Source organism: Tachyglossus aculeatus, chromosome 9 (genome assembly GCF_015852505.1).
Source record: "Tachyglossus aculeatus isolate mTacAcu1 chromosome 9, mTacAcu1.pri, whole genome shotgun sequence".
NCBI lineage: Eukaryota > Metazoa > Chordata > Mammalia > Monotremata > Tachyglossidae > Tachyglossus > Tachyglossus aculeatus.
The window spans coordinates 1,847,481-1,864,663 of record NC_052074.1 but is presented as its reverse complement, the minus strand read 5'-3'; the positions used below and the strand labels follow the sequence as shown (position 1 = coordinate 1,864,663).

Genomic DNA, 17,183 nt, shown 5'->3' with positions numbered 1-17,183 from the left:
CTCTGGGGCCTCAGTTTCCTCCTCTGAGAACTGGGGTGAGTGATCCCCTGCCCCGGGCACCTCGAGCTCTGGGCCTAGTGCCCCAGGCCCGTGTGGCCCTCACTCTGCCACGAGGTGCCCCGGGAGAAAGAAACTCGTCTTGATCTCCCTCCTACTTAGTCCACAAGCTCCTTGAAGGCAGGGCCTGGGTGGGGGGCTCACGACCACCCAATCAATCAATCAATCAATCAATCGTATTTATTGAGCGCTTACTGTGTGCAGAGCACTGGACTAAGCGCTTGGGAAGTCCAAGTTGGCAACATCTAGAGACGGTCCCTACCCAACAGTGGGCTCACAGTCTAGAAGGGGGAGGCAGAGAACAAAACCAAACTTATTAACAAAATAAAATAAATAGAATAGATATATACAAGTAAAATAAATAAATAGATAGCTAGGCATTTGCGGCCTCCCCCTTCGGGAGGTGTTTTATATTGATGCTTGTTTACTTGTTTTGATGTCTTCCCTCCCAAACCCTGTCCTCTCCCTGACTTTCCCATCGCTGTTGTGTTTTGTTACCTGTCTCCCCCTTCTAGACTGTGAGCCCGTCGTTGGGTAGGGATTGTCTCTATATGTTGCCGAATTGTACTTTCCAAGTGCTTAGTACAGTGCTCTGCACACAGTAAGCACTCAATAAATACAACTGAATGAATGAATGAACGAATAAATACGATTGAATGAGTGAATGCCACGGTCTGGGCTCTGGACTGGGACTCAATCAGCCCATCAGTCAGTGCTGTTTATTATAGTAATAATAATAATGACAGCATTTATTAAGCGCTTACTATGTGCAAAACACTGTTCTAAGCGCTGGGGAGGTTACAAGGTGATCAGGTTGTCCCCCGGGGGCTCACAGTCTTCATCCCCATTTTACAGATGAGGTCACTGAGGCCCAGAGAAGTGAAGTGGCTTGCCCAAAGTCACACAGCTGACAAGGGGCGGAACCGGGATTTGAACCCATGACCTCTGACTCCAAAGCCCGGGCTCTGTCCACTGAGCCACGCGGCTTTATTGAGCGCTTACTGTGTGCAGAACACTGTACTAAGCGCTTGGGAGAACACTCACCCACCCTGGTCTGCCACAGCCCCCTGGGATGGGAAGAGCATGACTCAGTGGCAAGAGCCCGGGCTTTGGAGTCCTAGGTCATGGGTTCAAATCCCACCTCCACCACTTGTCTGCTGTGTGACCTTGGGCAAGCCACTTAACTTCTCTGAGCCTCAGTGCCCTCCTCTGGAAAATGGGGATGAAGACTGTGAGCCCCACGTGGGACACCCTGATTACCTTGTATCTACCCCAGTGCTTAGAACAGTGCTTGGCACATAGTAAGCACTTAACAAATACCTTAATTATTATTATCTGGGTGGCCTGAAAGCATTTTTACAGCCTTGCAGAAAAGTGCAGAGAGTTACCAGCCCACAGGCCTCCCCTCGCTGGGAGGACCAGGCCTCTCACCTCCTCATAATAATAATAATAATGATGGCATTTATTAAGCACTTACTATGCGCAAATCACTGTTCTAAGCGCTGGGGAGGTTACAAGGTGATCGGGTAATCAGTTAATGATCATCAGTCATCATCATCATCAGTTAATGACGCCACCAACGCCCTTTTCCTCCTCCCGGCCCCGCCCCGCTGCTACAATCTTTGTACCTCCTTCTCCTAGATGACGGGCCAGGATTATTATTATAATTACGCCAAATTCACTTTCGTGTTCCATCTTGCCCTTTCCCTACGAAAGGCACAAGTGACGTGGAAGTGACAGTTCTTTTGCAGGATGGTCCCGTCTCTCCAGGGCTCACGCAAGCAGCGTGCTTCACCGGAAAGAGCCCGGGCTTTGGAGTCGGAGGTCACGGGGTCGGATCCCGGCTCCGCCGGCTGTCCGCTGTGTGACTCTGGGCAAGTCACTTCCCCTCTCCGGGCCTCAGTTCCCTCATCTGGAAAATGGGGATGAAGACTGGGAGCCCCCCGGGGGACAACCTGATCACCTTGTAACCTCCCCAGCGCTTAGAACAGTGCTTGGCACAGAGTAAGCGCTGAATAAATCATCATCATCATCATCAATCGTATTTATTGAGCGCTTACTGTGTGCGGAGCACTGTACTAAGCGCTTGGGAAGTCCAAGTTGGCAACATGTAGAGACGGTCCCTACCCAGCAGTGGGCTCACAGTCTAAAAGACTGAGACAGAGAACAAAACCAATCGTATTTATTGAGCACTTACTGTGTGCAGAGCGCTGTGGCTCAGTGGAAAGAGCCCGGGCTTTGGAGTCAGAGGTCATGGGTTCGAATCCCGGCCCCGCCACTTGTCAGTTGGGTGATTTTGGGGAAGTCACTTCATCATCATCATCATCAATCGTATTTATTCAGCGCCCACTGTGTGCGGAGCACTGTACTAAGCGCTTGGGAAGTACAAGTTGGCATCATATAGAGACGGTCCCTACCCAACAGTGGGCTACTTCACTTCTCTGGGCCTCAGTTCCCTCATCTGGAAAATGGGGATGAAGACTGTGAGCCGCCCCGTGGGACAACCAGATCACCTTGTAGCCTCTCCAGTGCCATCATAAATGCCATCATTATTATTATTATAACTATTGTACACTCCCAGGTGCTTAGTACAGTGCCCTGCACCTGTTGGGTGCTGAGTACACAGTATCGATCAACTGTGCCGGTGTCCTCCCTCTGCCCCACCCCAGCTAGATTGTAAGGTCCTTTAGGGCAGAGATGGCAACTATTTACCCTGTTGTACTCAACCAACAGTGGGAAGCAACTTAGCCTAGTGGATAGAGCTTGGGCCTGAGAGCCCGAGGACCTGAGTTCTAATCCCGGCCCCACCGCTTGCTTGCTGTGTGACCTTAGGCAAATCACAACTTCTCTGGGCCTCAGTCTCCTCCTCTGTAAAGTGGGGATTCAATATCTGCTCCCCCTCTTACTTAAACGGGGAGCCCTATGTGGGCTAGAGACTGTGTCCGGTCTGATTAACTTGTATCTACCCCAGCGTTTAGAACAGTGCTTGACACTCAATAAGCGCTCACCAGTTACCATTAAGAAAACACAATGCAACAAAAGCCCAGTGAGCATCTGACCTCAGTGCTCAGCTTGTACTTCCCAAGCGCTTAGTACAGTGCTCTGCATACAGTAAGCGCTCAACAAATACGATTGAATGAAAAAGCAAAAAAAAAATGTGTTCTTGCACATGAAGAGAAGCAGCGTGGCTCAGTGGGAAGAGCACGGGCTTTGGGGTCAGAGGTCATGGGTTCGAATCCCGGCTCCGCCACATGTCTGCTGTGTGACCTTGGGCAAGTCACTTAACTTCTCGGAGCCTCAGTTACCTCATCTGTAAAATGGGGATTAAGACTGTGAGCCCCACGTGGGACAACCTGATCACTCTGTATCCCCCCAAGCGCTTAGAACAGTGCTTTGTACATAGTAAGCGCTTAACAAATGCCAACATTATTATTATTATTATTATTATTATTATTATTATTATGAAGGCAAAAATGCAGCATGACTTGCTAGAAAGAGCCCAGGCCTGCGAGTCCCAGGACCTGGGGCAAATGACTTCACTTCTCCGTGCCTCAGTTTCTTCTCCATCGCCCTCCTACTTAGACCCTGAGCCCCAACTGGAGCAGAACCTCTGTCCGACCCGATTCTCCCGCATCTACTCCAGCGCTCGGCACGGAGTAAGCGCTTAGCAAACCCGGTAATAATCACGGAGGCGTTCAGTACATGCTTCCTGACCGCCCAATAAGGCCGGTCTCAAGCTAGCGCTCCATTGTACGCTAAACACATCTTGAAAGGAACTTTAGGCCAATCGAATTGGAGTTCTCTCGGCGTTCCGGTTATATTGTTGCCGTTCCCGGGATTGGGAGGAAACACGCGGTCCGGAGCTATTGTTTAAGTCGGCTCCCGGCGATAGGAATCTCGACGTGTAACCCCAGAAGGTCCACCTCGGGTTCGGTGAGGAGACCGGGGTCACTCCCGACGGGCTCCCCCCCGGACCCCGTCCACCGTCCTCCATAAACGGGCCCCCGAGGAACGCCTGCTCCGTCTCGGCCTCACCGAGGCCCGGCCTGGTCCTATTATTCGCTGACCCCCGGTCGGGGCGGGGGTTCCAGCGGCCGCCAAGTCCTCGAATAATGAAAGTTTGTTTTGGCTTGGGGGAGCCTGGGAGCCAGAAGAAAAATGCGGGAAGCCGGAGGGGCTTTTTGTGTTTACACGAGGCTTCCGCTTAGCCTTTTTCCAGGAGACCCCACCCTCAAAATAGAGATTCCGAACGACCCGTAGAGAATGCCGAGACAGGAAGAGCAAAAGAGCATTCAAAGAAGAAAAAATATGGGCGGCTGCCCAGTAACCCTTTCGGGTCCAGATCCGCTTCGGGTCTCTGGCCTGCAGCAGGGTCGAGGGAGGGACGTCTCCCAGCAAGAAAGTGTGGCTACACTAGACAGGGCCCTCCTCTTTCTCCCCCTCCACATTCCCTTCTTTTCTCCTCCTTTCCTCCTCCTCCATTTTCCCCTTCTTGTCCTCTTCCTCCTCCCCTCCTCCTGCCCAGCCCCTCCAACCTCCTTCCTCCTCCTCCCTCGCCTCCTCCTCCTCCCTTCTCATCTTCCTTTGCCTCCTTCTGGCTCCTCAATTTCCTCTTCCTCACCCTCCATTGCCTCCTTCTCCCTCCTCCATTTCCTTCCCTCCATCCCCTCCTCTTCCATTGCCTCCTTCTCCTCCATTTCCTCCTTCTCTCTCCTCCATTTCTTTCCCTCCATCTCCTTCTCCATTGCTTCCTTCTCTTAACTCCATTTCCTTCCATCTCCTTCTCCTCCACTGCCTCCTTCTCCCGCCTCCATTTCCTCCTCCTCTCCTTCCCCCTCCTCCATTTTCTCCTTCATCTCGTCCTCCTCCACCTCCGTTTTCCTCCTCTTCCTCATCCAACTCTTCCTCCTCAGACCCTCCATCTCCTCTTCCTCTTTCTCCTCACCTATCCTCCTCCTCCTCTCCTTCCTGTGGGTGCTCCTCTTGGTAGCGATGGGCAGCAGCAGATGCCAGAGACCCAGAACTCTGTCCTAGCCCCGGAGGCACTCAATAAATGTGATTGATTGATTGATTGATAGGTTGACTGGCTGAGGGAGCGTCTCTAGTCTGGGATTCTCACCGCCTTGGCCTGTCTGTCCCTTCATAGAGCTGTGTTTCTGGGCAGATGGAGGCGAGGGAGAGGAGGGGTCCGGGACCCCTCAGGCCGTGGGATCGGACAATCCCTCAGGTTCAGGGAAAGCCAGGAAAGCGCATCTCCCCCTCAGGATGTCTCCCATCTGCAAGCCCGCCAGACCACAGACGTCCTCCTCCCTCCTCCATATCCTTCCCTCCATCTCCTCCTTCTCCTTCCTCCTTCATTGCCTCCTTCTCTCTCCTCCACTTCTTTCCCTCCATCTCCTTCTCCCCCCATCTTCAAACCTCTCCGGACACACCTCACCTCCTCCCCAGCTGGCTGCCCGGCTGGATGGTTACTCTCTGTGGTAATCAATCAATCAATCGTATTTATTGAGTGCTTACTGTGTGCAGAGCACTGTACTAAGCGCTTGGGAAGTACAAGTTGGCAACGTATAGAGACAGTCCCTACCCAACAGTGGGCTCACAGTCTAGAAGGGGGACTGTGCCCAGCCCTTAGCAGGGCCCAGGGGAGAGAGCGCTGGGCTGGAGCTTAGTAGACTGCTCCACGCACAGTAAGCGCTCAATAAATACCGGTGATAGATCGATGGACTGATTGTCATTCTCAAGCAGCCGCTCAGAGAAGTAAGAGGGAACTGGGGTCGAGGTGGGCAACAGCCGGAGAGGCGAGGAGGTGGCAGAAGACCCCGGATTCTTCCTCAGTTCGCCCCTCCTTCCCTGGCTAGGTTCTCCTCTCCCCTCTCCCCGTCGCCCTGGGCATCTCCCCCCGCCCACATATGTATTTATGTATTTATTTTATTTGTACATATTTATTATATTTATTTTATTTTGTTAATACGTTTTATTTCGTTCTCTGTCTCCCCCTTCTAGACCGTGAGCCCACTGTTGGGTAGGGACCGTCTCTAGATGTTGCCAACTTGGACTTCCCAGGCGCTTAGTCCAGTGCTCTGCACACCGTAAGCGCTCAATAAATATGATTGAACGAATGAATGAATGAACACTCCCAGCCCTCCCTCCTCCACTCAAAGACCTCCCCTCCTTCAACCCCCACCCCTCCGCCAGGAAGCCCTCCCGATCACCCGCGCCAGCGAGGACGAACCCATTGGAAGTCAAGGTCTGGATTTCACTCGGCCGGCCAGTCTACTCCCAAAGCCAGGTTGTAAGCCGTGTGGGCAGGGGCAGGGAGGGGGCTTCTCCTCTACCAGCGCTTAGACCAGTGCTTTACACATAGTAAGCGCTTAATCCATCAATCATTCAATCAATCGTATTTATTGAGCGCTTACTGTGTGCAGAGCACTGGACTAAGCGCTTGGGAAGTACAAGTTGGCAACAGATAGAGACGGTCCCTACCCAACAGTGGGCTCACAGTCCCATCATTATTATTACCTCCCCTGGGGGTCCCCTGCCCCCCTCTGTGTGGAACCAGGACTCCGGGGGTCTCCTCACTCGCCCCTGGCTCAGATGGGCTCAGAGGAGCAGCGTGGCTCAGTGGAAAGAGCCCGGGCTTTGGAGTCAGAGGTCATGGGTTCAAATCCCGGCTCCGCCAATTGTCAGCTGTGTGACTTTGGGCAAGTCACAACTTCTCTGTGCCTCAGTTCCCTTATCTGTCAAATGGGAATAATAATAATAATGGTATTTATTAAGTGCATACCATGGGCAGAGCACTGTTCTAAGCACTGGGGAATTTACCAGGTGATCAGGTTGTCCCATGTGGGGCTCCCAGTCTTAATTCCCATTTTACAGATGAAGACTGTGAGCCCCACGGGGGACAACCTGATCACCTTGTATCCCCCCAGTGCTTAGAACAGTGCTTTAGCGCTTAACAACTACCATCGTTATTATTATGGGGTGAGGATCGGGGTGCGGCGGAGGCCAGGGTAGGGTCCCACCGGGGGCCGTGACAAGGAGAGGATGGGGATGGTGACCGGGTGGCCCTCCCCGCCCCCTCACGCCCCATCACCTGCAGTCAGGAGCTTGTGGGTGCGCAGGAAACTGATGGCGAGGCGCATGATGGAGGCCTTGTCGAGGTGGGAGCTAACCGTGTGAGGCAGGGGCAGTTCGTGGGCCAGCTCGTAGAACACCTCCGTCTCCTTGCTGCGCCGGCACCGAGCCGCATCCCGAGACTTCTCCTTCCGGCGCTCCGAGCTGCTCCTGCGGGGACCGTCATCATCAATCAATCGTATTTATTGAGCGCTTACTATGTGCAGAGCACTGTACTAAGCGCTTGACCGTCCACACCAGCATCTCAGTCCCCCGGCCCCCCATCCGCCAGTTCCTCCCCAACCCAGTGGGACCCCTCGCCACCCCGTGTTGACCCCCAAACCACAGGCCAGACTGCTGTTCTGGCCACCGATTGTGTGGGCAGAGCACTGTACTGAGCATCTCCTGTGGGCAGAGCACACTTGGGCGCTCCCTCTTTCATTCATTCAATCGTACTTATTGAGCACTTACTGTGTGCAGAGCACTGTACAGAGTGCTTGGGCGAGTACAATATACCACAATAAACAGACGCATTTCCTGCCCACAGTGTCCTTAGAGGGGAGACAGACATTAATAGAAATAAATGACAGATCTGGACAGAAGCAGCGTGGCTCAGTGGAAAGACCATAGGCTTTTATTTATTTATTTCTTTCTTTTATTTCTTTCTTTCTTTCTTTCTTTCTTTTCTTTCTTTCTTTCTTTCTTTCTTTCTTTCTTTCTTTCTTTCTTTCTTTCTTTCTTTCTTTCTCTCTCTCTCTCTCTTCTTTCTTTCTTTCTTTCTCTCTCTTTCTCTCTTCTTTCTTTCTTTCTCTCTCTCTCTCTCTCTCTCCTTTCTTTCTTTCTTTCTTTCTTTCTTTCTTTCTTTCTTTCTTTCTTTCTTTCTTTCTTTCTCTTGTCCACATCTATTCTATTTATTTTATTTTGTTGATATGTTTGGCTTTGTTCTCCGTCTCCCCCTTCTAGACTGTGAGCCCACTGTTGGGTAGGGACCATCTCTATATGTTGCCAACTTGGACTTCCCAAGCGCTTAGCACGGTGCTCTGCACACAGTAAGCGCTCAATAAATACGATTGATTGATTGATTGATTGATTTGGAGTCAGAGGTCATGGGTTCAAATCCCGGCTCCGCCACTTGTCAGCTGACTTGGGGCAAGTCACTTCACTTCTCTGGGCCTCTGTTCCCTCATCTGTAAAATGGGGATTAAGACTGTGAGCCCCCCGTGGGACAACCTCATCACCTTGTAACCTCCCCTGCGCTTAGAACAGTGCTTTGCACATAGTAAGCGCTCAATAAATGCTATCATATGTATATAAAACAAAGAACACTCGCAGACAGTGAGGCACCACAGCCCTTGGCTCACGGCGGATCTTTGCTGTGGTGATAGGCCGATCCCGCCCGACATTCCACCCTTCATCAGTGGCATTTATTGAGCACTTACTATGTGCAGAGCACTGTACAGAGCGCTTGGGAGAGTCCAAAACAACAGAGTTTCTAGACATTTTCCCTGCCCCTAACAAGCTTAGAGTCTAGACGGGAAGCCAGGGAAAACAACGCTTCTCTTAGAGAAGCAGCGTGGCTCAGTGGAACGAGCCCGGGCTTGGGAGCCAGGGGTCATGGGTTCTAATCCCGGCTCTGCCACCTGTCAGCTGGGTGACTTTGGGCAAGTCACTTCACTTCTCTGGGCCTCAGTTCCCTCATCTGTAAATTGAGGATGAGGACTGTGAGCCCCACGTGGGACAACCTGATCACCTTGTATCCCTCCCAGAGCTTAGAACAGTGCTTTGCACATAGTAAGCACTTAATAACTGCCATTATTATTATTATTATTATTCTCTCCATTCCTCTTCCAGATTTTCCCATCACCGACCATCCAAAACCCCTGCCTCTGCCCTCTCCATCCCGGCCTCTCCTCCAGTGACCCAGCATGGACCATCCAACCCCCCTGATTCTCCCCTCTCATCGATCCCTGACTCTTCCCCCGTGTCCCAGCACGGACCACCCCAATCAATCAGTCGTATTTATTGAGCGCTTACTGTGGGCAGAGCACTGTACTAAGCGCTTGGGAAGTACAATTTGGCAACAACTTGCAACCCCACACCCCTGACTCTCTCCTCTGGTCCACCCCAGTGCCCCCCAACCCAGCCCAGATGCCCGTTCAGGATTGTGTCCCAACCCCTCCGGACCCGCTGGTGTTTCCCGCTGTCCAACTTCCTGTCCAAGGACAAAAACATTTTTTTTTTTTTGGTATTACTGGCTGGAGATCTTTCCTCCTCCTCCTCCGAATTCCCACGGAGGGGGGATGGGGAGGGAAGGGTGGAAATAGGGATTCAAGGATCCCTCCCCCCCACTCTGCCACACTGAAGTCACGACACGGATGAGCCAGGCTGGGACCAGTTCCTTGCCCCCTCTCTCTCTTTTGTTTCAATGGTATTTGTTAAGCGCTTACTATGTGCCAGGCACTGTTCTGAGCAGCGCGGCTCAGTGGAAGGATCCCGGGCTTTGGAGTCAGAGGTCGTGGGTTCAAACCTCGGCTCTGCCAACTGTCAGCTGTGTGACTTTGGTCAAGTCACTTCATCATCAATCGCATTTATTGAGCACTTACTGTGTGCAGAGCACTGTACTAAGCGCTTGACTTCTCTGGGCCTCAGTTCCCTCATCTGGAAAATGGGGATGACGATTGTGAGCCCCCCACCCCCCCCGGGGGACAACCTGATCACCTTGTAGCCTCCCCGGCGCTTAGAACAGTGCTTTGCATATAGTAAGCGCTTAATAGATGCCATTATTATTATACAAAGTAATCAGGTTGGACACAGTCCACGTCCCACACGGGGCTCACAGTCTTAATCCCCATTTTAGAGATGAGGAAACAGAGGCCCAGAGCAGTGAAGTGATTTGCCCCGGGTCATAGAGCGGGCAAGTGATGGAGCCAGGATTAGAACCCAGGTTCTTCGGACTTCCAGCCCCGGGCTCTAGCCATTAGGCCACGCCGCTTCCCGGTTCTCCCAGGCTAACCCTCCCCATCCCGGTCTCCCCAAGCCCCCCTGAAAGCACACCTCCCCTCCCCACCTATACCAGACTTCCCACCCTCAGTCTCTTTCATTCAATCGTACTTATTGAGCGCTTACTGTGTGCAGAGCACCGTACTAAGCCCTTGGGAAGTACAAGTTGGCAACATATAGAGACGGTCCCTACCCAACAGCAGGCTCACGGTCTAGTCTCTTTTTTTTTAATGGTATTTATCAAGCGCTTACTATGTTCAGAGCACTGTTCTAAGCGCTGGGGAGGTTACAAGGTGATCAGGTTGTCCCACGGGGGGCTCCCAGTCTTCATCCCCATTTTCCAGATGAGGGAACTGGGGCCCAGAGAATAATAATAATAATAATGATAATGGCATTTATTAAGCGCTTACTATGTGCAAAGCACTGTTCTAAGTGCTGAGAAGTGACTTGCCCAAAGTCACCCAGCTGACAATTGGCAGAGCTGGGATTTGAACCCGTGACCTCTGACCCCAAAGCCCGGGCTCTTTCCACTGAGTCACGCTGCTTCTCCTCAAGCCCCCGCCATCCGTCCCTCTGCCCGCCCCCGGGCCCAGCGCCCAGCCCGGCGTGGTGGGTTTCTTCCCTGAGCTGCAGGGCTCCTGGTGGAGTCTTTCCAGATGGCGGCAGGTGGGAGATCTTTATCTGCCAGGCCCCCCCCCCGCCTCCGGGGGTCCAGGCTGTAGCCCTGGAAGGGGGCTAGGGGGGCCCCGATCCGATCCGGGGCCGCAGATAAGGCCGCATTTGCGTCAACCTGGGAGGGCCGGCTGACCCAGTCCGCGCTCTCTGACCGGGAATGTGCTCCGGCCTGCACGGGCAGGGGGCAGGGGGACCGACTGGTGATAATACTACTACTTATAATAATAACTGTGCTGTTCGGTGAGCGCTTACTACACGCCAAGCACTACACGAAGCGATGGGGTAGATCTCTCCCCCTTTTAGACTGTGAGCCCACTGTTGGGCAGGGACTGTCTCTATGTGTTGCCAATTTGTACTTCCCAAGCGCTTAGTCCAGTGCTCTGCACACAGTAAGCGCTCAATAAATACGATTGATGATGAGGATGATGATGATACAAGGCCATCGAATTGGACACAGCCCTTTTTCCACGTAGGACGTGCTGTCCTGATCCCCATTTTCCAGATGAGGGAACTGAGGCCCAGAGAAGAGACGTGACCCGCCCACGTTCACACGGCAGGCGCGTGGCGGAGCCGGGACTGGAACCCAGATCCTTCTGATTCCCAGACCTGTGCTCTATCCACTAAACCACGCTGTTTGTAATAATAATAATGGCATTTATTAAGCGTTTACTACGTGCAAAGCACTGTTCTAAGCACTGGGGAGGTTACCAGGTGATCAGGTTGCCCCACGGGGGGCTCACAGTCTTCACCCTCGTTTCCCAGATGAGGGAACTGAGGCCCAGAGAAGTGAAGTGACTTGCCCAAAGTCACACAGCTGATGATTGGCAGAGTCGGGATTTGAACCCATGACCTCTGACTCCAAAGCCCGGGCTCTTTTCCACTGAGCCACGCTGCTTACACACAAACACACACACACACACACACACATCCCAAGGGGTGCTACCTTAGTGGCAGGGTGGTCCTACCCCCAGATGGTTACTCTCTCCACCTTGTCAGTGACTTTTGAATTTCTGAACTCTTCCAAATTTATTTTATCTACTTTTAGCATTATATTGTGTAACTACTGGATGCCTCCTGTGGGCAGGGAGCTGTACTGGGCACCTCCTGGGGGTGGAGAGCTGTAACCGGGCAGCTCCTGGGAGGAGGGAGCTGAGCGAGGTAATGTAGGAGGGGGCAAGGTGATTGAGTACTTTCCAGCGCTTAGAACAGTGCTTTGCACATAGTAAGCACTTAATAAATGCCATTATTATTATTATTATTATTATTATTAATAAAGCCAAGAGTGGGGCGTTTTTGTTGGATGCCAAGGTGGATGGGCAACCAGTGGTGTTTTTTGAGGTCCATGCCCTGCTCTCTCTCCTCCCCGCCGCCTCCCTGCTCACCCTCCCCTGTAGAAACTGGAGGACTTTGAGAAGCAGCGTTGCTCAGTGGAAAAGAGCCCGGGCTTTGGAGTCAGAGGTCACGGGTTCAAATCCCGGCGCCGCCGATTGTCAGCTGTGTGACTTCGGGCCACTCACTTCACTTCTCTGGGCCTCAGTTCCCTCATCTGTCAAACGGGGATGAAGACTGTGAGCCCCCCGGTGGGACAACCTGATCACCTTGTAACCTCCCCAGTGCTTAGAACGGTGCTTTGCACATAGCAAGCGCTTAATCAATCAATCAATCAATCGTATTTATTGAGCGCTTACTATGTGCAGAGCACTGTACTAAGCGCTTGGGAAGTACAAATTGGCAACACATAGAGACAGTCCCTACCCAACAGTGGGCTCACAGTCTAAAAGGGGGAGACAGAGAACAGAACCAAACATACCAACAAAATAAAATAAATAGGATAGAAATGTCCTCGCCTTAATAAATGCCATTATTATTATTATTATTACTGGGCGGCTCCTGAAGGGAGGGAATGTAGCGGGCCCTTCCCATAGGCCGGATACCGTGGTGGGCCCCTGGAAAAAATCAGTTGAAGGATCCAGGCCTTGCCCGGGAGGGGCTTTCACTCCGATGGAAGAGCCTGGCATCGATGGACTGGCAGATAAAGAGCCCGGGCTTTGGAGTCAGAGGTCACGGGTTCAAACCTCGGCTCTGCCAATCGTCAGTTGTGTGACTTTGGGCAAGTCACTTCACTGCGCCTCAGTTCCCTCATCTGGAAAATGGGGATGAAGACTGGGAGTCCCCTGTGGGACAACCTGGTCACCTTGTAACCGAACAGTGCTTTGCACATAGTAAGCGCTTAATAAATGCCTATTATTATTAGTATGTGGGACCCCAGCCCCAGCCCGCCCATCTCCTCTAAGGTCCTCGGAGCCCCCGAGCCTGGGATTTCGGCGGGTTGTGTGATTGTCCCTCCCCCGGCCCGCCCGCCCCTGGCAGCCTTGGCGGCCGGACGCCGTCCACACCGGATGTCTTTGTTGCTGAGACAAAGCGGGGCGGTGGGGATTGGGTGGGGGCCGCAAATCCCTGGGAAAGAAATCACCAGGCCGGGCAAGGACTTGCTTCCTGCCCTCCCGGGCCCCGGGAAGCCCAGCATCCCCCCAGTCCGTGCCCCTCCCGGACCCCCCACTCACTCCCCTCCTTCAGTGGAGAACCCCATCATCATCAATCGTATTTATTGAGCGCTTACTGTGTGCAGAGCACTGGACCAAGCGCTTGGGAAGTACAAGTTGGCAACATCTAGAGACGGTCCCTACCCAGCAGTGGGCTCACAGTCTAAAAAAACCCCATCATCATCATCAATCGTATTTATTGAGCGCTTACTATGTGCAGAGCACTGTACTAAGCGCTTGGGAGGTACAAATTGGCAACATATAGAGACAGTCCCTACCCAACAGTGGGCTCACAGTCTAAAAAAAAAACCCCATCCCACCCCAGTCCCCTCCACTTGGCCCCAGCCTGCTCTGGGACCTCAGGCCAGTCACTTCCGCGTCTCTGGGCCCGAGCGGCCTCAACGGAGAAGCGGCGGGGCTCGGGGGAAAGAGCCCGGGCTTTGGAGGCCGAGGTCACGGGTTCAAATCCCAGCCCCGCCAACTGTCCGCCGGGTGACTTTGGGCGAGTCACTCCGCTTCTCTGCGCCTCAGTGACCTCAACTGGGAGCCCCCCTGTGGGACAACCTGGTCACCTTGAAACCTCCGCAGTGCTTAGAACAGTGTTGTGCACATAGGAAGAGCTTAATAAATGCCATCATTATGACCTCAACTGGGAGCCCCCCGTGCGACAACCTGGTCACCTCGGAAGCTCCGCAGCGCTTAGAACAGTGCTTTGCACATAGGAAGAGCTTAATAAATGCCATCATTATGACCTCAACTGGGAGCCCCCCTGTGGGACAACCTGGTCACCTTGAAAGCTCCGCAGCGCTTAGAACAGTGCTTTGCACATAGGAAGAGCTTAATAAATGCCATCATCATGACCTCAACTGGGAGCCCCCCCCGAGGGACAACCTGGTCACCTTGGAAGCTCCGCAGCGCTTAGAACAGTGCTGTGCACACAGGAAGAGCTTAATAAATGCCATCATTATGACCTCAACTGGGAGCCCCCCGTGGGACAACCTGGTCACCTTGAAACCTCCGCAGCGCTTAGAACAGTGCTTTGCACATAGGAAGAGCTTGATAAATGCCATCATCATGACCTCAACTGGGAGCCCCCCTGTGGGACAACCTGGTCGCCTTGAAACCTCCGCAGCGCTTAGAACAGTGCTGTGCACATAGGAAGAGCTTAATAAATGCCATCATTATGACCTCAACTGGGAGCCCCCCTGTGGGACAACCTGGTCACCTTGGAACCTCCGCAGCGCTTAGAACAGTGCTGTGCACATAGTAAGAGCTTAATAAATGCCATCATTATGACCTCAACTGGGAGCCCCCCTGTGGGACAACCTGGTCACCTTGAAACCTCCGCAGCACTTAGAACAGTGCTTTGCACATAGGAAGAGCTTAATAAATGCCATCATCATGACCTCAACTGGGAGCCCCCCTGTGGGACAACCTGGTCACCTTGAAACCTTCGCAGCGCTTAGAACAGTGCTTTGCACATAGGAAGAGCTTAATAAATGCCATCATTATGACCTCAACTGGGAGCCCCCCTGTGGGACAACCTGGTCACCTTGAAACCTCCGCAGCACTTAGAACAGTGCTTTGCACATAGGAAGAGCTTAATAAATGCCATCATCATGACCTCAACTGGGAGCCCCCCCGAGGGACAACCTGGTCACCTTGGAAGCTCCGCAGCGCTTAGAACAGTGCTGTGCACACAGGAAGAGCTTAATAAACGCCATCATTATGACCTCAACTGGGAGCCCCCCTGTGGGACAACCTGGTCACCTTGGAACCTCCGCAGCGCTTAGAACAGTGCTGTGCACATAGGAAGAGCTTAATAAACGCCATTATCATTATTATTATTATTATTATCTCCCCCCACAACCCCACTCCACACCACCCGGCTCTGCCTCTCCCTGCCTCCCGGGGATGAAGGGAGGATAAGGTGCGACGGCCGACGGGAACGGGCATGGGAAGATAGCGTGCGCGCTGCACATTCCAGGGGTCATCAGTTGTGTCTCTGGCCGGTGGACACTGCCCAGGCCGGGGGCCGGAGGCAATCTAGGATTCGGGAATCTTGAAATCCCGAGCAAGACGCGGCAAGATCCGGGGAAGCAGGTCCGGAACAGGCCCCGTCCTCTCACCTGTCGACCCTCTCCTCCCACTCCACCCCGGTTTAAGCTCTTCGCTTCTCCTGCTTTTTTAAAAAAAATTATATATATATATCATCAATCGTATTTATTGAGCGCTTACTATGTGCAGAGCACTGTATTTGTTAGGCGCTTCCTATGTGCCACGCACTGTACTAAGGGCTGGGGTGGATACCGGTCAATCAGGTTGGACACAGTCCACGTTCCATGTGGAGCTCACAGTCTCCATCCCCATTTTAATAATAATAATAATAATAATGATAGTGGTATTTATTAAGCGCTTACTATCATCATCAATCGTATTTATTGAGCGCTTACTATGTGCAGAGCACTGTATTTGTTAGGCGCTTCCTATGTGCCACGCACTGTACTAAGGGCTGGGGTGGATACCGGTCAATCAGGTTGGACACAGTCCACGTTCCACGTGGAGCTCACAGTCTCCATCCCCATTTTAATATTAATAATAATAGTGGTATTTATTAAGCACTTACTATCATCATCAATCGTATTTATTGAGCGCTTACTGTGTGCAGAGCACTGTACTAAGCACTTGGGAAGTTCAAGTTGGCAACATATAGAGACAGGCCCTACCCAACAGTGGGCTCACTGTTCTAAGCGCTGGGGAGGTTACAAGGAGATCAGGTTGTCCCACGGGGGGCTCACAGTCTTGATCCCCATTTTACAGATGAGGTCACTGAGGCACAGAGAAGTTAAGTGATGAGCCCACTGGGACTGTGACTGTGAGCCCACTGTTGGGTGGGGACTGTCTCTATATGTTGCCAACTAGTACTTCCCAAGCGCTTAGTACAGTGCTCTGCACACAGTAAGCGCTCAATAAATACGATTGATTGATTGCTTGATGAGGAAACTGAGGCACAGAGAAACACGGCTCAGTGGAAAGAGCCCGGGCTTTGGAGTCAGAGGTCAGGGGTTCCAATCCTGGCTCCGCCAGTTGTCCGCTGTGTGACTTTGGGCAAGTCACTTCACTTCTCTGGGCCTCAGTTATCTCATCTGGGAAATGGGGATAAAGACTGTGAGCTCCCCGTGGGACAACCTGATCACCTTGTAACCTCCCCAGCGCTTAGAACAGTGCTTTGCACACAGTAAGCGCTTAATAAATGCCATTATTATTATTATTATTATTATTTGCCCAAGGTCACACAGCAGACAAGTGGCGGAGCTGGGATTAGAACCCAGGTCCTTCTGAATTCCAGGCCCATGCTGTAGCCACTAATAATAATGATGGTATTTATTAAGCGCTTACTATGTGCAATGCACTGTTCTAAGCGCTGGGGAAGTTACAAGGTGATCAGGTTGTCCCTCGGGGGGCTCCCAGTCTTCATCCCCATTTGACAGATGAGGGAACCGAGGCCCAGAGAAGTGAAGTGACTCGCCCAAAGTCACCCAGCTGACAAGTGGCGGAGCCGGGATTTGAACCCATGACCTCTGACTCCAAAGCCCGGGCTCTTTCCACTGAGCCACGCTGCTTCTCTAGGCCACTAGGCCACACTGCTTCTTCTGTTGCCTGTTCTTTTAGACCGTGAGCCCACTGTTGGGTAGGGACAGTCTCTAGATGTTGCCAATTTGTACTTCCCAAGCGCTTAGTACAGTGCTCTGCACAGAGTAAGCGCTCAATAAATACGATTGATGATGATGATGT

General features: G+C 52.4%; 1 protein-coding gene across 2 annotated transcripts in view; it reads right to left on the bottom strand.

Moving 5' to 3' along the window:
- Window positions 1-17,183, bottom strand: part of EPAS1 (endothelial PAS domain protein 1) — a 143,599-nt gene that overhangs the window by 50,363 nt on the left and 76,053 nt on the right. Inside the window, exon 2 of one of the 2 annotated variants that reach the window (XM_038751467.1) lies at window positions 7,151-7,344. In XM_038751467.1, coding sequence (XP_038607395.1) covers window positions 7,151-7,344 — 194 coding nt within the window. The remainder of the gene's footprint in view (window positions 1-7,150; window positions 7,345-17,183) is intronic. The other variant, XM_038751468.1, reaches the window with a different exon arrangement.